This window comes from Loxodonta africana, chromosome 7 (genome assembly GCF_030014295.1).
Source record: "Loxodonta africana isolate mLoxAfr1 chromosome 7, mLoxAfr1.hap2, whole genome shotgun sequence".
Lineage (NCBI taxonomy): Eukaryota > Metazoa > Chordata > Mammalia > Proboscidea > Elephantidae > Loxodonta > Loxodonta africana.
In genome coordinates this window covers 74,222,192-74,248,881 of record NC_087348.1, presented here as the reverse complement: position 1 = coordinate 74,248,881, position 26,690 = coordinate 74,222,192, and the positions used below count along the sequence as shown (strand labels likewise).

Sequence of the window (26,690 nt, the reverse complement as noted above, 5' to 3'; positions counted from 1 at the left end):
GCTATGAGTTGGAATCGACTCTACAGCAGTGGATTAGTGGGTGGGAGGGAGCAAGGGTTCCACGTTGAGGGCCTAATATGCAAAATTCTGTTCTCCTCTCAGGGTCAGTCTTAACCATAGGGTTAAGGCTCAGGAGTCAATGACCTGGGTTCAAATTCTAGCTCTTTAACTTGTGGTGAGAAGTTGAACAAGTTACTTAATCTCCCTGAGCCTCAGGTTCCTCCTCTGTAAAATGGACATAATTACAGTGCCTACATTATCAGGCTGTTGAGAGGATTAAATGAGATAATGCAAAAAAAGTTTAGCGTACTGCCTGGTAGATAGTAAGAATTGAATAATTGTTAGCTATTTGCTTGTTCACCCTTGGAATGGCCTAAATCTTCAATTAACCATCCCTGAGGGATTTGGTGAAACAGACCATGATGTCTGTTCTGGCTGGGTCCAAATGCAAGGCAAAAGAGGAAGTTGAAGGCTAGTTGTTAAAACTCTGGATCCAGACTGCCTGGATTCAAATCCCTACTCCACCATTCCCCATCTGAGTCACTTTGGGTATGTTATTTCACCTCTCTGAGCCTCAGTTTCTTTAACTATTTAGCAAGATTAACTCAGAGGGTTGTGTGGATTAAATTAACTAATACATGTAATACATTATCTGGCATATTTTAACTGCTTAATTAATATATGTGAGCCATTAGTATCTTGCTTAAGGTGTCTAGCTTTGCCCACATACATAAATTGTCATCAAAAGCCATTTCCTCAGTCAGATGTTCTCATGACATAATCACAGAAGCATCTATATCTGTGAGGACAAGGCCTCCTGACAAACCGGGAAGGGTTTGGGCTCCTTTCTCTGGACAATTTCCCGCTCCCCTATTCTGCCCATGCCAGTCTCCACCAACTCCATGTGTCTGGAGGCACACATTTCCTCTGGGCCTGTGAGGTACTCTGGGGTGCAGGGAGTATAGGGTTGCTATGAGTTGAAATTAACTCGATGGCAATGGGGTGGGGATATCCCCTGGTACCAGAGCTCTGTGGGCCTCTGCCAACATGGCAACCCAACCAAGGCTGAACACAGCCCCTCCTAGCACACAGTGGACACTCCATAAGTATCTGTCACGTGATGAGTTGGATTTTAGGGTGTCAAGGCCGCAGGCAAGAACATCCTGTGATGTCCACACAGCACTGAGGAGATCAAGAGAAAAGAAAACAAAGCCAATACCCAAGAACAGCGCCTCACTTATGAAGCCCACCGAATACAGGGAGCCCCGGACAGAACACGCATATTTGGTAATTACCCCCAAAAGCAGAATCATTTGTGTTTTGCTGTTTGCTCCTGAGAGGAGAGGAAGCCCCGCAGGTGACAGAGTAGGCCTCTTGCAGTCCTGACAGACAGAACATGGATTTTCAAACATGTAAACAAGGTTATAGTTTATCCTGGGAGCAACTCAAATCACCACTCACCCCCACTCCTCACGGATCCCTAGAAAATACCCAGCTCCTGGGGCCTCAGAGTATAGGTCTCCAGTGGTGAGGGGACATCTGGTCTAGAACCTGGAAGTCATTCGAGGGCCTCTAACACCTGGAAGGCAGGAAGGCCTGGCTCTGACATGAGAACCTGCCCCAGGGACTGGGACCCACTCACCTGAAGAAATTTGAGTGCCAGAGTGACATCTTAAGAAGCACCTGTCTCCTCCACCACTCTTACCGCAATGCAGGGACACGTGGGGCGTCCCGCTGGGCAGGAGCCCCTTCACTTCTAAACAGGACAAAACACAGACACTTATGGAAAGAGAAGGAAACTTCCAAGTGTGACAATGACAATTAAGTCCCAGACATCAAAGACCCCACAATATCAGGATAAGAAGATAGAGTTGACACCCAGCACAGAACACAGACACCAGGTGCTATTTCCCATCAAGTTAAAGGAAGCCTTTGTATGCTAAATGTCATGCAGAAAAGCAACCAAGAAAACAGAAGTTCCAACCTACACAGAAGGAAGCACAGAAGGAAACACCAGGGTCTGCAAAGTATCTCCTGTTTTTGAACTATTTAAAGGAGGGTTGCTGCAGCTAAGGGGAAGAGAATTAAGTGGAGGGATGGTCAGCTGCACTCCGGGTCCAGCTGGAAAAAGGGGAACGCACGGAGCTGCACTGCCTCTGGGCCGGGGGCACACCGCTGACTGAGTCTGCGCCTCAGCGCCCCTTACCCACACAGTCCTTTTTATTCCAATGGAGCTTGTGCCCAGAGTGGCATTGGCATTCATAGCCGCCTAATGTGTTCACACAGACTTGCTGACAGCCTCCGTTGTTGATGCTGCACTCGTTTGTGTCTGTGGAACAAAACACTCTCCTGTCACAGCAGCCCATCATTGACTCTCCCTTGAGGAAGGGCAGGAGAGGAGTCACATGGTGGAAACTGACTAAGCAAAGGGAAGGTGCTCACTGCCTTCAGGATGTGCACTTGCCACCAGCTGGCCCCACCCCCCACCCCCAATTCAGTGCATTTCCTGGCATGGGCCTCGCCAGGGTGGTCTTAGGTTCCATCCTGGGCCAAACCATCCCCGCATTAGGGACAGTCCAAAGGGGCCACACTCTACTTTCAGATGCCCAAACTTGGACATTGCACACGCTTCCAATTTAAAACCCCATCATCCTCCCAGGCTGCATACCAAGGGGGATAGAGAGAAGGACTCCTCATTTGACTATATACACACACATATATACATATAACAAAACTCCAGTGCTGTTGAGTCGATTCCCATATAGTGTGTGTGTGTGTATATACACATATATATTTGAGGTACAGAGAAGTGACTCGCACAAATCTCCATCAATCTGAGACTGAGTTCAGGTTGGAAGGTGGCTCCACCTAACCCGGATACACATTTGTATTCAGAGTACATTTCCTTGGGTTTTCTTGATGGACTAGGAAGAGTATGTGTTTAACCATGTTAAGAATGGGTTGAAAACGAGAAGGGAGACAATACCATCTACAGCAATCACTACTATCCATTCTTCTCAAGCACAGGACACAAGGAAGTGGGCAGGAAGTACTTAGGCCAATGACTCTCAAAACCTTCAGGTCCCCATAATTACTTGGAAGCCCTACATACTCTGAATCAGAATCTGCAAATTAGTATTCTCAAAGATTTCTGGGTGAGTCTGATGATTGAGAGAGTGAAGTAAGGAGTCAGCTGGTGCCAAATCTGATTTGTGCCATAGACCATAAGGTTATGTGACTTCTAAATGGGCACAAGGTAGAGAGATAAATTCAAATGGCCCCATTTCCAGCTCAAAGATCTAATTGTGAGACTCGAACCAAGGCTTTGCAGTCAGATCCTGTGCACAGTAGGACTATGGAATTGGCTGGTGCCCTGCCATGCCTCTCTGAGGACTGTGACTTTACTATCTGCTGGGAAGTTCCAAGGATAGGGTATCAACTCCTGAGAGACTCTCTCATTCTCTGAATACAACTTGCATCAATAAAGCCAATAAAGAGTTCACAGCTGAAAGAGCTCAGCTCTCTCTCTGCTCCATTTCACAGGACACTTTAAAGGGATAAATGTGGGAGACTTCCCCTAGCAGATGCTTCCCTTGAGAAGATAAGCTCATTACTACAGTTCAGGGACTGGAAATGTGCCTTTCATCCTCCAATGTAGGAAAATAAAGACTCCTGATCTGAGGAAACCTTGGCCCCTGCCCCGCTCCCCTCCAGGCCCAGCCTCTTCCCACCTCCTGACTCTGGTGGGGCAGTCTCCTCACCTCCACAGTGTGTAAAGCCGTAGAGGGTGTACCCTTTGTTGCAAGCACATGCAAACGTGCCAGGGTGGTTGATGCAGTTGTGGTCACAGGTCCTATCCAAAGAGCACTCATCCACATCTGTAATTTTCAAAGGGAGAGAGGAGCTGAAACCAACTCTGAGGGAGGAGTGTTGAGAAGAGTGTGTTTATAATAAATACCAGTTGCCGACCAACAACAAATAGGTTCAAAAATTATCCATCATTTCTCTTTGCTCACTTGTGGTAAAGAAAGCACAATAAGTGTGCTCACAGCCAGGGACCTTACTTCCAAATTCTTTTGCAAACTGCACTTGCCTAAAAGCCCCGTTAGTCTCTCTGGTCCATGCTGGTTTACAGGGCTGAGTAATTTAAAATATTCAAATGAAGCCAAATGAGATAACATACCTAAAAAGAATTTTGTACATTATAAGGTAGCACAGTGGTTCAGAGCTCGGCAGCTATCCAGAAGGTCAGCAGTTCGAATCCACCAGACGCTCCTTGGAAACTCTGTGGGGCAGTTCTACTCTGTTCTAAAGAGTCGCTATAAGCCAGAATCGAATCAACGACAACGGGTAGCTAAGTATTATTAGTGTTATATTACTATTGCTAAACAGCAACAATAATTTTATAAGCTATGGTTAATTGAAAGGAGAAAACACTTAGGTTGGAAATAAATCCAGTTCCCATCTGTCTCTAACATTCCTAGGGTTTAGTCTTCTGGCCTCAAGAGGCCAGTTGATCCTAGATTTTAATACCCTCTGCACTGAAAGAATGTATTAACCCTAACAGCTCCTGTAATTTTCTATTGCAGATACTGAAATTTAGTGTTTAAGCTCCAAACTGGATACTCTTGGCCAATGCCCTGACTTTGTTGCTCCCCATAGCTTAGTCCCACATGTTCCCCGCCGTCCATGTTCAGGTAGGAGCATCCTTGGCTTCAGTTGGGGTCATGGAAACTGACTTCAGAAGGCTGCACTTGTCTGTCTAATCAGCTGGTCCTTGATCTTTCCTATAGACTAGATTTCAATATTTCACTTCCTCAACTCTTTAGAGGCTTTTAACACAATTATGACCTGTGTTTCCAAATGGATAAACCAGGACCAGTACAGAAGTCAGTGGAAGCCAACTAGACCATTGCTAGACCACTTTTTCAACACTGAATGTGCCATGAGAAATTACATTAATAAAAAACAAACATTTGGAGGAATGAAAAAGTGAAACACAAAAGGGCAAATTTTTATAAAACCTCTTCATCCTAGCTTTTCTCAGTAATCCTGGCAATTTCTTTGGTAAATTTGTTCTGTGTAAATATTTGCTCTAGCAAGACTGATTAGTGAAAAATAAGAAAAAGTTAGTTTCGTCCATGGTAATTGATACCATTCTATGAAATACGTTATTAATACCAGCCAGTTGTTGAGGAAGTACACTCACTCAGTAGCTGATTTTGGCTGCTCACTATGGGATTTTGCTTTGCCAAAAATAATGAGATCACTTTTCTAATTCCTTTTTAACGTGTTTACACAGATCAAACAGTATTACTTGCTCTATACATTATGAAACATTATATGGAACCGTAAACTTGCTTTCCAAGCCAAACTGAAGAAATCCATGCAATAACCATCCAGAATTAACTTGCTTTCTGAATTTAAAGGAGAGCGTATACTTGAACATTTTGACAAATTATCTATTAACAAGAGCAAACCAAGAGATAAGAAAAACCCAAATCACATAAGGTTTTTAAAAAGGTGATATTGTATCTTTATTATCTGAAGTGAAATCAGATATTCTATTAACGATTCAATACCAGTATTTTTAACGAAATAAGCTAAGCAGTTCTTATTCCCACAAATGGAGCAGGAACAAACGGCAGCACATCTTTCCTGAGCGCTTCTTCCTGCAGGTCAGTAGAATATAAAAGGTGCTCATCTAAAAATGTAAATGATGCCCAGCACCCAAAACTGTATCCTGCCCACCCAAAATTGTTACTAATAACGCTAACTGCTACCCAGAGCCGTCTCCTTGCTGCACCCCTTATGTAGCAAGGACGGCATTTTATCGAGGAGTCTGAGATGCTACCGGAGGACAACCAGCATCTCCTCTATACAGTCCCCTCCCTCCTTCTCTGCCACCCTCTCGCTAAGCACCAAAGGCTTCGAAACAAGAGCTCTGAGGAAGAAAACAACTGGCACTTGATCTTGATTATGGGTCTACCCCAACTTTTTGCTAGAAAGGGTATTTTACCTAAATTTACATACTATTACCATTAATTTTTGTTATAAAATCAATACCGTTAAAAGAAATTTTAGAAAAGGAAAATTATTTCTAATCTCAATATCCCTATACAACTCTGATTGCGTTCTGCATGCCATCCCATTTCTAACATTAAGGTCAGCTGTAATCAGACCAGATGGGTTCTTTGAGCTGTCCTCTAATCATTAACAGCATAATTTCAATAATACACCTGTGAGCTACATCAGTGTTTTCATTCTATTTAACAGAGGAAATAAGTGAAGCACAGGTTGGAGGCTGGATTAGTGGTTCCTTTGAGAACCCCAGTGAGCCAGTCTCTACCAGGGTAGGGTTATGTTTTCTCTGCTCCAACCAGCAGGCCACTTGACAGCAGAGCCACATTTTCAGCACATACCTTGGCAAGACTTCTCATCTGTTAACAATTTAAATCCTTTTTTGCAGCTGCAGTCAAAACTGCCCACGGTGTTTTTGCAGAAATGATCACAACCTCCATTGTGGGTCTGGCACTCATCAATATCTGTAACAGGCAAGCATCAACAAATCAGACAGCAATACTTGCCTCGTTGTCCACAAATCCCTGAAGTGCTATTGCATGTGCGTCATTATTCTCTGAAAGAAGAACAGATCGATAAAACCATTTAAGGATGTTTGTTGATGTTTTTAATCTTATACACATTTTCTTGTCTGGCTTAACCAATTTTGAAAGACAAGGGCTTCATCTTCTTAAGAACTCTGATTTACACTGCCCTTGACCAGCATTAAGGAAACAACCTGTGGGAAAGAATGATCATCTTTGCATTGCTTTCTCAAAATAAAATCGTTCCCTTTAAGATACTTTCCATTCTAGTTTAATGATTAAAGCTATAAGGGACTAGAACATTTGTTTTGGCAAATTTCTCAATAATCAAATAGCCTCAATGCTTTTAAATGATTCTTGATTCTCAAATTAATCTTACCTTTTCTCAGTTTCATCTGGTAACTAGCTATCTACTTTTTATCACGCTAAAGAACGAATCCTTTGTACTCTTGCCTGTGAAATACCAGCAAGTCATTGGGGCCTCTCTTTGTCAGTAAAAGTTAATCATACAATTATTCATTAAGTGCTCTGGATAATAATCTTGGCTGCTATTTACATAATAATCTCTAGGTTGTTATTTATGATATGTTGATATTATCTCCTGCAAATGAATGTTTCCTTGAACTTCCGCCTTTTTCTAAAAGGCCACTGTCTGAAATGAATTATTTAACGCTTGTAGAGGCTGACCTTCTCAACAGTTAGTGCAATTAAACTGGTTCTAATTAAGCTTACTCAATTATACCCTTCCACAAGCCCAAGGAAGAAACCTTCCATCAATATGAATCATAAGCAAATCTGGAGTCATTCAGAAGGTGGGTATGGAGGGGAAGAGCTGCCGTTAGCAGCACAGGGCTTCCCTCCAAACCAGGGCATTCAGCCTCCCTGGAGAGGCACAGGCTACCTTTACAGGTCTTCCCATCCAGCTGGAGTGTGAATCCGACAGGACAACTGCAGTGAACACCTGTTGAAGTATCCTTGCAGGTGCGGTCACAACCTCCGTTGTTGACAGCACATGTTTCTGACAAGGAGGTAAAAAAATTAAAAGGACATTAGCTTCCTGAAGAAGCACTGACACAGATGTCAGACAGAGATATTGTTATAGTGTTAATACTTGGCAAAGTTCATGGAAGCCAAGAAGCATGACAGGATATTCACAGACACACCCCAAATATTTGCCTTCTGCAAGTGAGATAAAGTGTGGTGGGGGGGTGGGCAGTGGAGCTCCTTCCACCCATATAAATGACCTATTTGTCCCAAGGAAGCTTGACAGGGTAAAGATGCCTCTTCCACCCTTCAGAGCCTTTCCCCTCAACTGGAAGATCTGAAGCCGCTACAAGTTCCTGCTGATTCACAGCCAGTGACCTTCTAAGTATGACCACATCTGGCAGGCTAGCTGTGGGCGCAAAACAGGGCAAAATTATTCCTTCCTTAATTCTGGAGGCCCTCCCTTCAAGATGAATAACAGGTAAAGCAAGAGAGGGTAGGCATCACCCACCCCAACTATTCCTTTGTTGCAACTGCTAATTAACACATTACAAGTTTAACTTTCTCTGAAAGGAGAAAGACCTGTCACAGCCACAGCAGAAAGCAACCACAGTTGTTAAATCACAACTAGAGATGAGAAACAATAAGCAAATGGCCTTCTAATCCTGCATTTCCTACAGTAATTCTAATAGGCCCGTGCTATCCAGCATTCAATTGTTAGCACCTCGGCATCCAGAAACCTGATTTTGCTTCTACAACTACCTCATTTTAAAGCCTACGGGTGGGGGGGAAACTTAGTTCTAATTAAATTTGACAGATAGAACATGCACATGTGTCTGTTTCCTCTCAAAAGCTCACTAAAATGAGAATAAATAGAATAGAAAAGGTATAGATGTTTCAGGGCAGAGAAAACATGAGAGGAAAAGTCAGTGAAAACTCTAAAATTTTCTGAAGTGGCATGTGAATGAACGAGCAGTAACTGGCGTGGCAGAAAGCTAAGCCCTATCAGTCTGCAAAGGGCGTATGAAAAAGTGGTAAGCTCATTTGAGCCACAGAATCCCAGAAATGTCCAGGAATTGTAGGTACCAAGTTACCCCAGAGACAGAGATAAGGATGGAGGTAAAAACAGGAGAATTGGTTAAGAGTCTGTAGAGGAAATAGATAAGGCCCCAGAGTCTTGCCTTAATTCCATACAGCCAGGAGACTACCCCTTTCTTCTCTAGCTAAAGCGGAAATGTTTATTCTCTGAAGAAGTTGTACCAGAGAGGCACCAGACTTGATACCAGGAATAGCAGAGGGAGAGGGTGAGGCACTATGAGGTGAAAGTCTGTACTTTGAAAAGAGAGCTCTCAAACCCTCATCATCTCCCCAGCACCCAGAATACTAGCACCCAAGCCTCTATCCCCTAGGCAGGAGATTGAAGGATTCTGCTCCAGAAAACTAACCTACATAAATGAAAAGACTAAGAGGTGTTAGCATATGAGCATATCCTAATGAAATGGCTAAGTCACTCCTAATCACCCAAACATGAAACCCACTAGTCAACAGAATATCCAACTGACTTTTTAGTATTTCACTTTTAAATATGAAAAGTCATCCAAGAATTACCAGACATTTTGGGAAAGCCTTTAATATGAACACACCAAATCAAACAAACAGGGAAAAATGAAAGATAATACAGGGAACAAAAGAGAAGTTTTTTTTTTTAATTATTGTTGTTGTTGTTATTTAAGTACCTTACAGTTAATTTCCTCAGAAAGACAAGAAAAACATTCATGAAATAAGAACAGGTTCCTATGACAAAGGAACAACCAGAGAACAAAATTAAATTCTTAAAAATTTAAACTATGAGAGCAGAAATTTAAAAGAATCATATTGGAGGATTAGAAGATAAAATTGAATAAACTTCCTAGAAAGTAGAACAAAAAGAAAAGATAAGAAAATTAGAGGATCAATCCGTGAGTTACAAATGCCGACTAAGAAGAGTTCCAGAGAAAGACAGAACAGAGAAAATGGAGAAAAGAAAATGATCAAAGAAAAAATACAAGAAAATTTCTCAGAACCAAGGGGCATGAATGTCCATACAGAAAAGGCCTACTGAGTGCTCAGCACAACATGTGGGAAAACAAGCACTAAGAAATATTGTGAAATTTCTGATCACTGGGGACAAGAAGATCCTCCAAGCTTCCAGAGAGAATCTTTCATAGGTTTCACGAAAAGGATAAGAATCAAAACGACTTTAGATTTCTTGAAGCAACGCTGAATGCTTAAAAACAATGAAACAATAACATCAAAACTCTGATGGAGTATTATTCCAACTCTGAATTCTATACAGAGCCAAATTCTCAACAAAGGCTGAAGGTAGAATAAAGCCATTTTTAGGCATCGAAGTTTTTTTAAAAACCTACATCTCATGTACCTTTTCTTAGGAAGATACTACAGAATACACACTAACAAAACAAGGATGTAAACTAACAAAAAGGAAAACATGGGATCCACCGAAACAGGAGAGTGGTAGAGGGAATTCCTGAGCTGATGGTAAAAAGAAGACCCAGACAAGAGCCGCACAGCTAGCCAAGAGTCAGGTCCTACTACTGCAGGAGACAGAAAGCCTCAGAAGAGACTTTAAGAACAAAATTGAATTGATAAGTTACCTGCTGTGCTTGAAACATACTTAAATGGATTTAGAGTTCTGTCAAAATTTTGCGAAAGAATTGGTAATAGGTATTTAGAAAACTAAGCAAAGAAAATATAATCATATTTCATGACTCAGAGATGAATCATATTTAGACACTCAGTCACAAAGATGCAAACATGTAATACTGATTTAAATTGCGATAAAAATATATTAAGAGTATAGGGGAGAGTATGTTTATGAAGGAGTGAGGGGGAGAGGTAAATCCTAGTCTTCCATAATAGGAGATCAAAAGCTAATATCTAAAACTGACACATTAAGAAATACTTGTCTACACTTCATTTTCCAGTAATATGGAGGGAAATCAGAACAAGACACAGCTAGGAGAAATGAAAATTGTTGCCTCTGGCAAAAGGGATGAGGGTATAGAAAGGAATAAGGCAAGGAAATGATGTATTTCATTGTAATCTTGAGTTTTTATATTATTCATATATACACATGGACCTCGCCAGATGGAATACACAGGAATCAAATCCACTACATCTGTGGAAAGAGACGATGGAAAAGCTCAGTATCATCAGTCAGACAAGGTCAGGGGCTGACTATGGGACAGACCATCAATTGGTCATATGCAAGTTCATGTTGAAATTGAAGAAAATTAGAACAAGTCCATGAGAGCCAAAGTACAACTTTGAGTATAACCCACCTGAATTTAGAGACCATATCAATAGATTTGACTCATTGAATACTAATGACTGAGGACCAGATGAGTTGTGGAATGACATCAACGACATTATACATGAAAAAAGCCAGAGGTCATTAAAAAGACAGGAAAGAAAAAAAAGATCAAAATGGATGTCAGAAGAGACTCTGAAAACTGCTCTTGAACATTGAGTAACTAAAGCAAAAGGAAGAAATGATGAAGTAAAAGAGCTGAATAGAAGGTTTCAAAGAGTGGCTTGAGAAGACAAAGTAAAGTATTATAATGACATCTGCAAAGACCTGGAAGTACAAAACAAAAAGGGAAGAACATACTTAGCATTTCTCAAGCTGAAAGAACTGAAGAAAAAATTCAAGCCTTGAGCTGCAATATTGAACGATTCTACATGGAAAATATTAAACAACACAGGGAGCATTAAAAGAAGATGGAAGGAATACACAGTCACTATACCAAAAAGAATCGGTCAACATTCAGCCATTTCAGGAGGTAGCATATGATCAGGAACTGATGGTACTGAAGGAAGAAGTCCAAGCTGTGCTGATGGCACTGGCGAAAAACAAGGCTCCAGGAATTGACGGAATACCAACTGAGATGTTTCAACAAACAGACACAGCTCTGGAGTACAGCTACCTGGCCAACTGACTGGAAGAGACCTGTATTTGTGCCTATTCCTAAGAAAGGTGATCCAACAAAATGTGGAAATTATCGAACAATGTCATTAATATCACACGCAAGCAAAATTTTGCTGAAGATCATTCAAAAGCAGCTGTAGCAGTATAGCGACAGGGAACTGCCAGAAATTCAGGCTGGTTTCAGAAGAGGACGTGGAACTGGGGATATCGCTGCTGATGTCAGATGGATCCTGGCTGAAAGCAGAGAATACCAGAAGGATGTTCACCTGTGTTTTATGGACTATGCAAAGGCATTCGACTGTGTGGATCATAACAAATTATCGATAACACTGCAAAGAATGGGAATTCCAGAAAACATAACTGTGCTCAAGAGGAACCTTTACATAGATCAAGAGGCAGTCGTTTGAACAGAACAAGGGGATACTTCATGGTTTAAAGTCAGGAAAGGTGTGCACCGAGGCTGTATCTTTTCACATACTTATTCCATTTGTATGCTGAACAAATAATCCAAGAAGCTGGACGATGTGAAAAAGAACAGGGCATCAGGATTGGAGGAAGACTCATTAACAACCTGCAATATGCAGATGATACACCTTGCTTGCTGAAAGTCAAGAGGATTTGAAGCACTTACTGATGTAGATCAAAGACCACAGCCTTCAGTATGGATTACACCTCAACATAAAGAAAAGAAAAATCCTCACAACTGGACCAATAAGCAACATCACGATAAACAGAGAAAAGATTGAAGTTGTCAAGGATTTCATTTTACTTGGATCCACAATCAACAGCCATGCAAGCAGCAGTCAAGAAATCAAAAGACCCATTGCATTGAGCAAATCTGCTGTAAAAGACTTCTTTATTGAAAAGCAAAGATGTCACCGTGAAGACTAAGGTGCACCTGACCCAAGCCATGGAGTTTTCAATCGCCTCATACACATGCAAAAGCTGGACAACGAATAAGGAAGACCGAGGAAGAACTGACACCTTTGAATTGTGATTTTGGCAAAGAATATTGAGTATACTATGGACTACCAAAAGAACGAACAAACGTGTCTTAGAAGAAGTACAACCAGAACACTACTTAGAAGCATGGATGGCGAGACTATGTCTCACGTACTTTGGACATGTTGTCAGGAGGGATCAGTCCCTGGAGAAGGACATCATGCTTGGTAAAGTAAAGGGCCAACGAAAAAGAGGAAGACCCTCAACAAGATGGATTGACACAGTGGCTGTAACAATGGGCTCAAGCAGAGCAATGATTGTGAAGATGACACAGGACCAGATAGTGTTGTACATAGGGTCCCTGTGAGTAGGAACCGGCTCAATGGTACCTAACAACATCAACAACAGCATTTTAATTTAAGGCAATTAAAAATAATTTTTAAAAGGCAGGAAAGATCTCAGAAATGTCACCTGATTGTTTATCAATGACTGCTCAGTATTCTTAGCTGATTATTAAACCCACTAACTTTCAAAAGATCAGTTCCGTTTTGGTCAAGCTACACTATCTCCAGAATAATCATCTGTCAAAGGACCTGTTTGATTCCCACCCACCACAGCTACCGCCTCTACTTTGGCTTTTGTCTCCAGCTCAGCTGTTGGAGTTGCTGGCAGACCTTCCCATGTCCCACAGCCAAATGTCACTCTTCTCTGTTCATTTCTTCTACCGTTAACATCTGCTGAGTTAAGAAAAAAAAAATAATAGACAAATTGCCACGGTTAGCTAGAGGCTGCCCAAAGTGCCTCTCTCATTATGGTTACTCAGGAGGGAAGAAACTGACGTTCACTGACCATCTACTAAATTCCAGGCACCGGGCTCTGGGCACTTTTGCAGATTATTATCTTAATTGAGCTTCCTGACAGCCTGAAGAGGTAGGTTTTGTTATATCCACTTTACAGATCAGGAGATAGAGGTTCAGAGCAGTTTGCCCAAGGTCTCAGAGCTGGTCAGGGCAGTGCTGGAGGCTAGTCTAATTACTCTGATGGCTCGGCTGGTTTGCTTTCCACAATGCCAAGGATCTTGGATGATGACTGAGCCCTGGCACTGAGTGAAGAATACATACCCTAGCTTGGCAGGAGCTGTTCATCCTGGTCCAGCTAGTCTTAGAGTAGATGGCCCATAAGCTCAGGCCTGATGCAGTAAATGGGAGAGGGAAAGGGACAATGTCAGTGCCGAGGAGGGAGGTTGAAGCGCCTACCCATGAGCAGCCTTCGTTTCACCCGTTTATCCCCATCTGCCACTGATGTGGTGTTACTCTCCATCACCTCCAGGGCAGTGTCCTCCTGCTCTATGAGAAGAAGAAAAAGAGCACAGCTCTCAGACAGAATGAGTCAAGTTGTTCATCCCTTGCACAACCACATCTTCTGAAATCCCAGACACGAGAACAATTTAAGATATGTGACTCTGTTCACGTAATAAAAATGTGTTGTAATGAGGCTCTGCGGGAAACATAGCACGTTAAGTGGCCACAGATCCTTAGTAAACATTAAATACGGGAAAGATGTTTTAAGTATATTGCAATGATCAAAAAGACACTAGGGAATGTAAGCTTCAGATTCGCCCCAGTTCCCGCAGAGCAGGACAAAACAACATTTGCTCTTGGAGACCTCTAAAATGGATCTAGCAAAAGACATGCCATCCTAATTCCTGATGACTAAAGATTGCATGTCATCCCAAACAGCTAGCTCTAGCTTCAGCTAGCCCTCGCCCCTTGGAAAGTGCTGTCCTAGTCTCCAGAACACCAGTGTCAGGAGCAGCCTGGTCCAAGAGAGGAGGCAGGGCTTTCCAAAGTCATACAAGGAAAGAAGGACAGAGTAGGGTCTAGATCTCAGTCCCTCACACCCAACCCAGGTTTAGACCATTCCCACTGCAACATGTGAAGAAGTACGGGCCCTGTTTGGGGGCAAATGCTCCAGAAAGCCCTGCACCTGGTGCTGAGCACCACTGAGAGTTCCTGGTTCAGGGCATGGAAGGGCTGGGGCAGACCCTCACCCAGTGGGTGGATCACCACTCACCGAGGCAGCTCCGCCCATCTGTGTGCATCTTGTACTGTGGATGACAAGTACACTCTGGGCCTGTAGCTGTGTCCTCACAGGAGTGCTGGCACCCACCATTTCCATGGTTACAGGTCACTGAGAAGAAAATGATTTGGCACACAAAGCACTGAGATTTCCACAAGCAGGGCTGCGTTTGCTCAAGAACTCTGGTTTCCATTCAGCAAGTATTTGAGCACCTTGTATGTGCCAGGCCCTGTGCATAAAAGAGCTGAGCCTGACTTACACCCCGTCCTCTGGGGGAGACAGTCACGTAAACAGTCACAACACACGTAGAAATGTAGAAACACAGGTTTGAACAAAGTCGTACAGGATGATGGAAGTGGGAGGGAGATTTTCACTATTTAAGGGAAATTATATCAAGAGAATCTGGACTAGTGCTTCGCTCTTGCTAGAGAACTGTGCATATTAATTTAGCTCTACTGCAACTTTGCGGAATGCAATATAGCACTTTAAATGACAATATTTGATTTGTACATAACCTGTTGCCATTGCCATCAAGTTGACTCCAACTCATAGTGACCCTATAGGACAGAGCAGAACTGCCCCATAGGGTTTCCAAGACTGTAATCTTTATGGAAGAACTGCCACATCTTTCTCCCATGGAGTAGCTGGTGATTCGAACCACTGACCTTTCAGTTAGCTGCCGAACGCTTTAACCACTGCACTACCAGGGCTCCTTAATTTGTACATATATGTTAGGATTTCTCTCATTGAATTTCATGTGGGTTAGTTCAAAGGGAGGGTAATCAGAAGAAATGATGACTCTGTGCATACTTAATGGAATAGTAACCAATAATTATGAAGACTATGTATGAAATCATTGATGACAGGTCAAAAAACAAAACAAAACAAAGCTGTTTCCTCATCAAACTGGTTCCTCCTCCTGAGGATACCTGGAGGCAACTCTGTACCTCTGGCAGGAGAAGTGGTCTCCACTCTGCTCAGCCCACTGGGAGCCCTCCCAGACAGCCTCACTTTCAGGGGCCCTAAGATCTTGCCACGGAGGCAGTGGTAGTTCAGAATTCTCACCTCCCATGCGGGAGACCCAGGTTTGATTCCTGGCCAGTGCTCCTCGTACACAGCTACCACCCATCTGCCAGAGGAGGCTCGTGTGTTGCTTGATGCTGAACAGATTTCAGCAGAGCTCCCAGACTAAGATGGACTAGGAAGAAAGGCCTGGCAACCTACTTCCAAAAATCAGTCAGTGAAAACCCTGTTGATCACAACAGTTTAATCCCATTGTGCATAGGGTCACCATGAGTTGGGGCCTGACTCGACAGCAGCTTACAAGAGCTTGTCAGAACCTGCCTATTATCTGAGTGTGATTGTGCACCAGCCCTGACTGGGTAGGCTTCCAGGCTACACTCTACTCTGTGATGGGGGCAGTCAAGAGCAGTCTCACTGGGGAAACTGTCTTCTCATCTCTTAACCTCTAAGGTCTACTCGCTGTAAACAACCATCTCCAGCAAAAACTGCAGCAGTCTTCTGTCCATAGCTTTGGGAAGAGTTCCTAAAGAGAAATTCTTAGTATTTTCTCTGGCATAATTAGTGGTTTAGAAATACCTTTAATTGCCAGTTGTTTCCTATTACCTAATGGAGTTTCATTATCTCAATCATTCTCTGTTGGCTGTGTCTGAACTGTGTATACCACTTATTCACCCATTCATTAAACAAATGTGATTGGGCACGCGCTGTGGTAGGTGCCAAGAGAATACTGACAGGTAAAAATAAGACCAGTCCCTGACTTGGAGTTGCTCAGAGTTGGGGAGTCAGACACATATATACATAATTCAACCCAGACTGTCATGCACTATAATTAAGGAACGAACAAAGTGCAGTGGGAGAAAAATATAAAATGACTGCCCTGTCCGAGGCCATTTGGGAAGGCTTCTGAGGTAGTATAGCAAGGGCTTGGGAGGACAAGCTTTAGAGTTGGGTGGACCTAGGTTTGAATCCTAATTTCCCTAATTTGCCACTTACTCCTTGCATGACCTTGTTGCTTTGACTTCTCCACAATTTTCTCAACTGAAAAATGAAGATAATAATAACTTAGCACAAAGGGTGGTGGTTGTAAGGTTTAAATGGAAGAAGGCACATGCTTGAGACAAGGCTTTGCACATAATAAATACTCCAAAAAAATGGCAGCTAACATACTATTATTATTGGAAATTAAGCAGGATATTAACGGTTGAGCAATTCACCAAGCCAGGAAGGAAGAAGGGCTTGGGACAAGGCATGAAAGAATACGGGCTGTTCCTCAAAAGGCAAGGAATTGGTGTTCGGGGAAAGGAGGCAGGTGAAGCTTGTAAGAGATGCAGGAACCAGGTTGCAAAGAGCTATCGGACAAGAAATCTGACTTTATTCTGTGGGGATAGGGAGCCCTACTTCCCAACATTCACACTCTTTACCCCTGAATTTAATTTAATTTCCTTCTGATTGGCCCCTTAAAAGGACATCATTTCCCTTCTCTATGGGAGACCACCCTTCTGCAGTGAACTAAGTGCCCAGTGGAGGCGCCAGCTGCCTTTGCTGTTGTTGATGTGGTGGCATTTCTGATCCCGGGGCTGTGAAAAACAACCTCTGAGGCATGATGGTCCACAGCATGGGTATGCAACAGTCCGTACTTACAGATGCAGTCTCTCTGGTTCTTGGCCAGCTCAAAACCAGGCCTGCACTCACAGGCGACGCTGCCCCTTGGGGCCTCCTTGCAGATGTGACTACAGCCGTGATCCTTATTCATGCAGCTCAGACCCTCTGCAAAACAGCAGCATGTGGCAGGTGACTAGCTGTGGTCCGAATCCTGAGCCAAGGGGAGCTGCAAGGGGCTGGAGAGTGGGCCACAGACCTGCCTGTCTGGGTCTCCACCAGCCTTACCTTTGAAGAAAGTACGTCACTAACTGATGTGAAATATCTAGAATTGGCAAATGCATAGAGACAAAAGTTTATTAGTGGTTATAAGAGGTTGGGGAGAGGGAGGAAAGGAGAGTTATTGCTTAAGGAGTACTAAGTTTCCGCTTGGGGTGATGAATAACTTTTGGAAATGGATACTGGTTAAAACAGCTATTTTGTTGTTGTTATATGTATTTTAACACAATAAAATTAAAAATAGGTAGATTTGGGATAAAAAAAAAAAGAATATGCTATTAAAATCAAGCTGATCAATTAACAGAGGCATGAAAAATTTCTTATGTCACCCACTAGATATGATGTCTCAGCTCTCCTAAAGAGGTGGAAGCCTTCCCAATGAATTGAAAAGAAAGCTCCCCACAGGAGCCCTCTGTTGGGTGAAGGATCAAAATCTGACCCCAGAAACCAGTGCTCAGGCACTCATCTCTGCTATATCATTACCCACGAGCTGATGAAGAACACAAGGGACAAAGGAGAATCCCCCTAAGAAAACCTGCAGATAGAGGTGAAGGTGCTCAATTTTTACATGCCCTTGAAAACAATTTTCAAAACATTTCAATCCCCTCCCCCACCAAAACCTCCACACTTTGGAGGTGAGTGTGATTATTGCATGTTGACTTCATCCCGTGGACTCTTGCCTGGGGACCTCTCTTATATGATCCACCCTCAATTAGTCCCTAGTCTCCCACCCCAGCAGTCTCAAGGCAGAAGTCTCTGACAGACAGTGTCACGGAAACAACAACACAACAAGAAAGACAACAGAAAGAGAGACCTCATACATGTGGTTTCTTTTAGCTGCTGTATAACTTTTTCAGGTATAAGTTTCCATTGGTCCCAGTTTTGTGGTAGTGGTGGCAGGAAGGGGGATTATTTTCCAGGCCCATCTGTCAGTTTGTCACACTGTGGTGGCTTAACTATTGCTATGATGCTGGAAGATATGCTACCAGTATTTCAAAAAAAAGCAAGGCCACCCGTGGCGGACAGATTTCAGCCGAGCTCCCAGACTAAAACAGAAAGGCTTGGTGATCTACTTCTGAAAATTGGTCAGTAAAAACTCTGTAGATCACAACAGAGTATTGTCCACTAAAATGGTGCAGGACCAGGAACTTTTGCTTCTGTTGTACATAGGGCCACATGGGTCAGAGCCAACTCGATGGCAACTAAGACCAACAAGAACAAATGATGGGGAGATAGCAAGGTAAATACCCATGTGGTTCACCAGCATCACGGCTCATCTCAAAACCGACTCTTTGAGACTTTGCTGCCTGCCAGCCCACTCAAGGGTATTCCCAAAACATCTGCTCGGTTTGTACTGCATTAAGTATCTCTTCATATGTTGCCTCTTCACATTTGTGCAATGCAACTCTAAAACATCGTTGAGAATAGCAGCTTTGTTCTCATTGGCTCTCTGCTAACAAAGTGCCTTCTAATAATGGATGTGAGAACAAAAAAAATTTCATTCAACTTCTCTAGGATCCAACCCTGTTCCATACTGTAGCCTGAAACCTTACGCCAATAAGTTCTCAGTAGGTCAAAAGTCTCTCTCTCTAATTCTCACCACAGAGCTGTCTATCTGTGCTTAACTGTGTAGGGTAATGCTATTCAGCTATATGTATCCCCTCCTGATGGAATCAGCTTTGCTCTTCCCTGAAGCATGCTGGGAATGAATTTGGGATGGATTCAGGCTAAGGTACAACGCTGGGAGTGGCATGAATGGGCTAGCGGCCAAGGCCAAGGAATGCCTTAGCAACAGGAAGGAAAACATCTAGGCCTGGACGTGAAGTCCCTGGGAACACTGACTGCCCAAGGATGTGGGAGAAAAACAATGAGCCTTGGTCCCAGCTCTAATGGTATACAAGCTTGGGTCCTTTGCTAGGTGGTTGCGGAAAATAATCCAGCCAGCTGCCACTGGACAGCAGCTGCTTGCCCGTGTAAGTAAGTTTCCCTGAATAAACGCATGAATCTGGAAAGGGCTATGTGTCCGTTCTTCAGATTATCTGCCAGGACGCACAGTGAGGGTCTTTCCTTGCTGGGGCTGTCCCCTGACAAACTGGAACAATTGTTTTAATATTTACCACCCCTATTCCAAAAGACAGCATGACAGTTCTTACAACCATACTCTCTTGAGTCTTTCTTAAAACCATCTCCTTTTTCACCTGACAGCTATGAGCTGTTTGCACTCCAGCTCTCAGTCTGCTGGATGTTGCTGGGATCCATTCCCCCATGCCAAGGGCGGCAGTCGATTAACACAGAAAGAGCCATGCACTGCATTGGTGGAAAGTTCTCTTTGCTCTGGCTGGTAATCCTGAAGATGTTATTTGGTCTTCAGGACCGAGATGGCCAAGGAGGTAGAAGCTGCCTCCAGAAGCAGTGTCCTGTCCTCCTTAGGAGGCCTAGCAAGCACTGTGTTTGTCCTTGGGTCAGTGGAATATTTGAAGTAACAGGCCCTAAGAGCACCCAAGGGTAATTTAACAGTGCCCATGAAAAGGCAGGATGTCACCTGGAAAGCACACTGCCCAACAGGTCAGCTTTTTCTTCTTTTTTTTTTAAACTCTGTTTACAAGTCTGTGAAAGACATTTGAAAAGTGACCTTTACTATCTCAGAGCAACTCATTTACACAAGAAATATTTCGTAAGAACTGACCATGTGCCAGATGCTATGGGTATACACAAAGATGTTGCCCCTTGAAGTCATATCATAAAGTTACCAGAAGGTAATGGAGGCTTAAATAGCTCTGGAAATGCTGAGGCATTTTCAAGAGGTGACTCTCCGATTAAGCAAGGCCACTGCTGCAGGAGGCAGATGGGTCTGGCCCAAACCGGGAGGCCCAGCAATGGTCCTAGCTCCCCAAAGCCTGGCCTGGCAATCGCATTTAGGGTTGTTAGCCGACCAAGAGGGAAATAGCTCAAGAACATTTGAAATATGCCATTCTGATGCTCCCCAGGCTCAGGGTTCCACTGAAAAATACTTCTCAAAACCAAATTAAAATGTGCCCTGAGAACAGGTCGAGAAACGTTACATAAAGTAGAAAAAGGGTCTGCTGAAAAGTACAGCCCCTTCCTCACTGCCCTGACACCTTCCTCACGACTCTGAAAAGGCAGCAGCACAACCATCTAAAAATATTCTCAGAACAGACAAAACAATAAAGGAATGCTCATTTTGAGAGCCCGAGCACCCATGAATAGGAACAAAGACAGGCTGGAGGTGATGTATCTCTCCCTGGCCTCTTCCCATTACATGGGTGAAAACACACAGTCTCTTTATCAGAGCCTTGGGCTCTCTAAGAATCAAGAAAGAAAAATCAGTAGCTTGAGCTTTCCCTCAGAATCAGCTATCAGAATCCTTTAGACTGAAGAGCATTTAGTAAATAATTGTTAAATATTTTTATTCATTTCATAAAATTATAACATTTATTTAATAATTGTTTAAATATTTAATACTATTTAATTATTAAAAACAGCAGCAACACTAGAAGATACTAGCCTGCAGTATTACCTTCTTTTAAACACTTTTAGGGAGTCAACGGTGGGGTTTAAGGTCTATTTTAAGGCAATTTTGAAGGGTTTAATATGCAAATCAAGGCAGAAATCTTAGAGGAACTATTTACAGGTTGTTCCATCTGAAGAGTTAAAACCTTAGACCGGAAAGGGTCTCAGTTACAAAAAGCTGTAATCTGTCAGCTCGAACCACTATGGGTTTATTTGCCAAGGAACCAGGTTGAAACGCAACAGAAAATCACAGAGAGTGCTTCCAGACCACAACTCAAAGTCTTGGATTTTGGTTTTAATTCCAGACGGATATGTTCATTTTAAATACCCTTCAGGGGACCCAAGAATGTCTGAATTGTAGAAAATTTAGAAAACACAGTGTACAGAAAGGAACTGCTTTTGTATTTACTTCTGTGATGGGAGTGTTGCAGTTTGAAGCTGTAATCAGTACGCGGGTGGGGCTTGCAGGAGGGGAGACATGCAAGGATAATAGATGGTCGTAATCACTACAAGCTGCTTTGTGAGTGGGTGGAGTCAGTTCTCCGAGTTTTCAGACAATGGCTTTACCACTGAGCTTCCTCCCCAGCCAGCTAAAGAGAAAGTCAGAATGACTTCCCAGGAGGCAACTTGGAGCTGCCAAAAAAGGGAGATGACCTGAGATTTGGATCCCTCTGTGTTGCTGGCGTCTTAATTTCATTCCCACTGCGAGTTCTGCCTGCTTCGGACAAGACTACAGTGCATACTGAAGAGTCCAGAGAACCAGGCAGAAAAATGAAACCCAACTGCTACTCTGTCAAAGGCCACACCTGGCATGAGATAAGAACTTGCCTAATTAGAGCCAGTGTGTATGACTCCCCTGCCCCAAACACTGAGCAAGAGCAGACTCATGAGTGATACTAGGCATCAAACCCACCGGCCCCTGGTGTCTTCTCTGACAATTCTTCTTAGTACCCAAATGTACGGAGGAATGGTAAGTGATGACAGCACGGACGGATTAACCAGTAAGCACCAGATGCACTGGCTTGCATTAAGCAAGGCTCACAAGGGCTTAATTGTACTTACTTGCTAATCTGTGGTAAGCAATTTCACATGGCTTTCACCACGTCTTTGCGGTGGTGAGGAACAGGTGAAATTGTGCACTGCAGATTGGTGGGAAGCCAAAACTGGGCTCATGCATACATTACTTATTGGGTAATGCAGCCCTGGACAACATGAGTTGAAAGAAGCCACAGCATAGACAGCCAAGTCGGAGGAGGGAGTTCATCAGCCCCACAGAACCCCAGAGGCTCAGAGCTCAAAAAGGCAAAGCATAGGGAAGGGCCAGGTCTAGCTTGGGGCTGAAAACAGAGCAATTCATTGAAAGTCTCCTTAGGAAGGATCCAGCCCCCTCCCTACCCACACAGAGCAAGGAGCAGGCTTGTACTAGTGTTGCGGTTTCCAGCACCTTTTTTAAAAACTTGGCACATCATCCATTATATTTCTTCTGAGACACCTACTCATGTTTGAAATGTTCTTATCTACTCGTGTTTGAATGTGAAGTTCGAACGGACCTCAGTGCTCACCCAATCCAACCCATCAATTTTGCCAGGTGAGAAAGTTGAAGCAAAAATAACTTGCCCAGAGTTACCCGGTAGAAGAGTCTGGACTAGTCCTCAAGCCTCCAGAACTTTCTATACCCCATGTTTCCCTCTAAGTTCTCTGTTGGGGGAAGGTCTAAGACGTGGCCCTGCTCACTACCCACAGCAGGGCAGAGGTACCTTCTGAGCGGTGAATACACGTGTGCTGATTGTCACTCAGGAAAAATCCCTCCTTGCAGCGGCACTCATAGCTCCCCATGACATTGAGGCAGGTGTGCTGGCAGCCGCCATTGTTCTCCAGGCACTCGTCCACATCTAGAAGGAGAAAAGGATCCGCTTTTGCTTTTTGACTATTTACACACGCCACCAGCCCAGGAGCTCAGCGGCTCCTGCTAAGCAGAGATGAGGTCCCCTCTTCGGGTCCTCATATCACAGAAGCTCTCAGAATCTCAGCCCACTGGGCCCACAGAAGATTAACCCAGCCCTCATGGGTCTGGGGCTCACTTAGCAAGGCGCCCCACATGAACACAAGGGAACCAGTTCGGTAAACATTTTCTGAACACTTCTGTTTCCAAAGCACCATGCAAGAGGAGACAGTAAGATACAGATGAGCAAGATAGAATTCCTTCCTTCTAGGAGCATTTCCTTCAGTAGAGGGAGGGAGACAAACATACAAATAATTATGAGATAAGGGGAAAGGTGGCACAAAGGAAACAGGTCACATCTGGTTGTAGGGTATCAGGATGGGTTTTATGGAAAAGCTGGTGAAAGACAGATCTTAAGAATTTCTTTAGTTATAAATCAGGAGAAGGGATTCCAGGCAGAAGACACAGCATGAGCAATAGCATAGGCTGGGAAACATGAAGTCTATTCAGGTAACAGTGAGTCATTCAATTTGGCTGGAGCACAAGGTACATGTAGGGAAGTTACAGGAGATAAAGTTGAGAAGATAGATGAGGGTCACACTGCAGGACTTTGAATACCAGGCAAAGAATTTCCTACTTAATTTGGAAGGCAGTTGGAAACCACTAGAGCAGAAAGGGACATGCTCAGATCCTGCTTTGGGAAAAATAAAGTGGCAGTAGAGGGTAGGATACAGAGAAAGGGAAGAAATCGAAATCCTGGGAGTCCAGCTTCACACATGCCTGAAATACCCATGGCTAGAGCTGATGGGGGCTGGACCTGGGGCCTGGCAGTGGGATTTCCCAGAATGGATGAGATAGAAAAGGCACCGTGGTCTGGTGCCAGCAGGGCATGAAGCCTAGTGGGTCGTGTGATGGGGCATTGTTAGAGGACCGGAAGCTGACGCTGAGGCCTTTTGGCTGAGAAACACGAGGGAAAGCAGCGCTAGGTACAAAAATGGGGGTGAAGCTATGATGGGCCCCAACCAAGGCAGGAAGCTGATATTCCAGGGGCAGCAGGAAACCCGAGGCGGCTGGGTAGAAGAGAATCTGAGCTTGTAAGTACAGCTTTGAAAATCATTTACTTGTAGTTGCCTAATAAAGTGATGGATGTAGATGAGAAAGCCAAAGGTAGGAGTATGGGAAGGTAGAGAAGGGGAGCAGGGAGGAGACAGCCAGAGGGAGAATTCTAGAGAATGTCTGTGTCCCAGGAGCTGAAGCCCCAGAAAAGGAGCTGGCAAAAAGGCAAGGAGGGAGGAAGCCTTCCTTGACCTGCCTTCTACCACAACCCCAAGGCTACCCTAGGGGACCTCCCACTGTGTCCTGTAATACCCTGTGCACACTTACCTTATTGCATTCTCAAAATCTTATCCATCTCCACTAGATTGCAAACTCCTTGAGGTCAGACTTTTATGGTATTTAGCCCAGCCCTGACACATAGCAGCTGCTCAGTGACTGTTCAATGAATGAACAAAGAAGCAAGAGAGCACAGCATCACTAGAGCCAAAGAAGAGGAAACTTCAGTAAAGTCTCAGACAGGACAAAGGCTCAAGGAGAAGGCTGCTAGAAAAGTAATCTTCTCCAGCCTAACTTCTCACGTGCCTATCACTAGCTCCTGGGCACATCTGTAACAAGAAAATTCACATTTAAATACCTGTTATCTGGTTTCAAGCTTCAGATCTTACAATCATCTGTCCTCCCACACTACCAAGCAGATGCCTGACTAAACTGATGGGACTCAGGCCATGCCCTGAAGTCTAACAAACTTGCCCTTCTCTATGCCAAGGGTAAAAGAAGCACATTCCTGAGGATGAGCCATGCTGGAACACACCTGGCCTAAGTTTCCACAGCGAGGACTCCAGGTGAGCAGGAGAGCTCTGTCTCCTGAACACCAAGTTCTGGACTGGTTTTGAGTAAAGGCATACTTCCCTCTGAGCTGTCACATCCGTACTCCACATTTAACCCACGATTTCTTTTCTCCAAAGCAATTAGGACCATGTCATGAAGCTGGGTGATGCACCATGACTGGATAAATACGAAATGTGTGTGTGTGTGCGTGTGTGTGTGTGTGTGTGTGTGTGTGTTTACATACACAGATGTTGTTCACTAGGCTGGATGAGTTTCTCCAGACTATGAAACAGTGGTTCTCAACCCTGGCTGCACCTTAGAATCCTGATGTCCAACCCCACTTTCAGAGATACTGATATAACCGGTCTTGGATGAAGCCTAGGCAGTGGTGTATTTTCAAAACTTTGTGGCTCCAGCTGCTCCTTCATAGGTGATTCTAACATGTGGCCAGGGTTGAGAACTCTACTGTAACACCAAATAGCTGTGATGTACTCTCCGAGACTCAATAAATAGAAACTTCATTCAGGTGATATGCCACAGCTAAATGGTGTTTACACCTGTATATTCTGGCTAATATATTTGTGGTTAATGTGTCGTTAGGGGGCCAAGGAGAAGCAAAGGGTCATTCCAGAGAACACAGGAAATGCCAGTCCTGAACAGTATTTGGCTCTGAGCTGCTTTCTTGTCACAAAATTCTTCAGCCCTTGCAAGTCTGAATGGCAGAGAAGTCTCTATGTGTGCTGGTCCTGAGTTTCTAAATGTACCACTTTATTTTCTGGTGCTTTCCTTTTAAAGAATCCTTAGCCCTTCCAGACATATTCAGTAGATGCTCAGATCTGTCTGTGCGGCAGGGAAGGCTCAGGGGTCCTTAGCTACAAAGTTCACAAAGGAACCCCAAGGAGGGAAAATGGAGATACTCTACTGAAATATCTGTGTTAGCGGCCAAGGCAAGGAAAGACTCTGGCCTCAGGATTTCTGGGTAAACTCTGACCCAGAGCCACCCCACCCAGCCCCAGCCCAGGTTCTTAACCCTCAGATGGTTCAGCAATTTGCTATTAGGAGGCTCACACTCTTTCCCCCGTAACTGTGGCCCTCTCAACCAGGCTGTGGATTAGAACACAGGAGCAAAATACCACTGCTGGTCAATCAGAGGAGAATGAGATTTCCTCTGAAAACGGTAAAAACATACTACATACTTCCTGACAAATCCGACACTGAAAGTGATTTCATTTTTCTGAGTTTTAAATTGATCTTGATTTGTTTCCTGTTCTCAAAATGTGTCCCTTTGTGGTACTGACTGCTCAGAAAGTATGCAGAGGGGTTATTGAACCCCCAGCCCTCAATCAGATCTTACTGACTCACTGCAGCTTGGAAGGCAAAGTGGTCTGTGCACCTAAGAGCCTGACTTCTCACACGGAGCAGGAAGGGACAGAGTCTATATGAGGACAGGGCTCCAGGTGACACTAAAGTGGAATAAAGGCCATACAAGGGTTGAGTCCAAAAGGAAATACTCCCCTCCCTTGCTTCAGAGCACTATGACTCCAAAAAACAAGTTCTACATATCCAGTGTCTTTTAGGCTGATCTCAAAGCATTTGATCAAGTAGTCATTCCTATGCACCATAAGGGGATATGTGAATAGCTGTCCCCACAGAGCAAGGGCCTGGCCCAAGCTGCTCCTTAGTCTGCTACATGGACATCATCATGCCAACCACAGGAAGGGCCATCAGGATCCTTTGACAGTGGAGGCCATGTGTTTCCTATGATGTCTTCTTGTACAACTGATATAAGTAGCACTGGGATGCAAACAGAAACCCTGGTGGTGTAGTGGTTAAG

The 26,690-nt window shown here is 43.8% G+C and overlaps 1 protein-coding gene across 1 annotated transcript in view; it reads right to left on the bottom strand.

The window, feature by feature from the left end:
• Positions 1–26,690, bottom strand: part of SCUBE2 (signal peptide, CUB domain and EGF like domain containing 2) — an 89,140-nt gene that overhangs the window by 51,190 nt on the left and 11,260 nt on the right. The window contains exons 3-12 of the mRNA XM_064288459.1: positions 22,788–22,922; positions 17,263–17,388; positions 14,593–14,709; positions 13,776–13,865; positions 7,507–7,623; positions 6,423–6,545; positions 3,762–3,878; positions 2,207–2,329; positions 1,643–1,756; positions 1,296–1,382 (exon numbers count right to left, since the gene is read on the bottom strand). Coding sequence (XP_064144529.1) covers positions 1,296–1,382; positions 1,643–1,756; positions 2,207–2,329; positions 3,762–3,878; positions 6,423–6,545; positions 7,507–7,623; positions 13,776–13,865; positions 14,593–14,709; positions 17,263–17,388; positions 22,788–22,922 — 1,149 coding nt within the window. The remainder of the gene's footprint in view (positions 1–1,295; positions 1,383–1,642; positions 1,757–2,206; positions 2,330–3,761; positions 3,879–6,422; positions 6,546–7,506; positions 7,624–13,775; positions 13,866–14,592; positions 14,710–17,262; positions 17,389–22,787; positions 22,923–26,690) is intronic.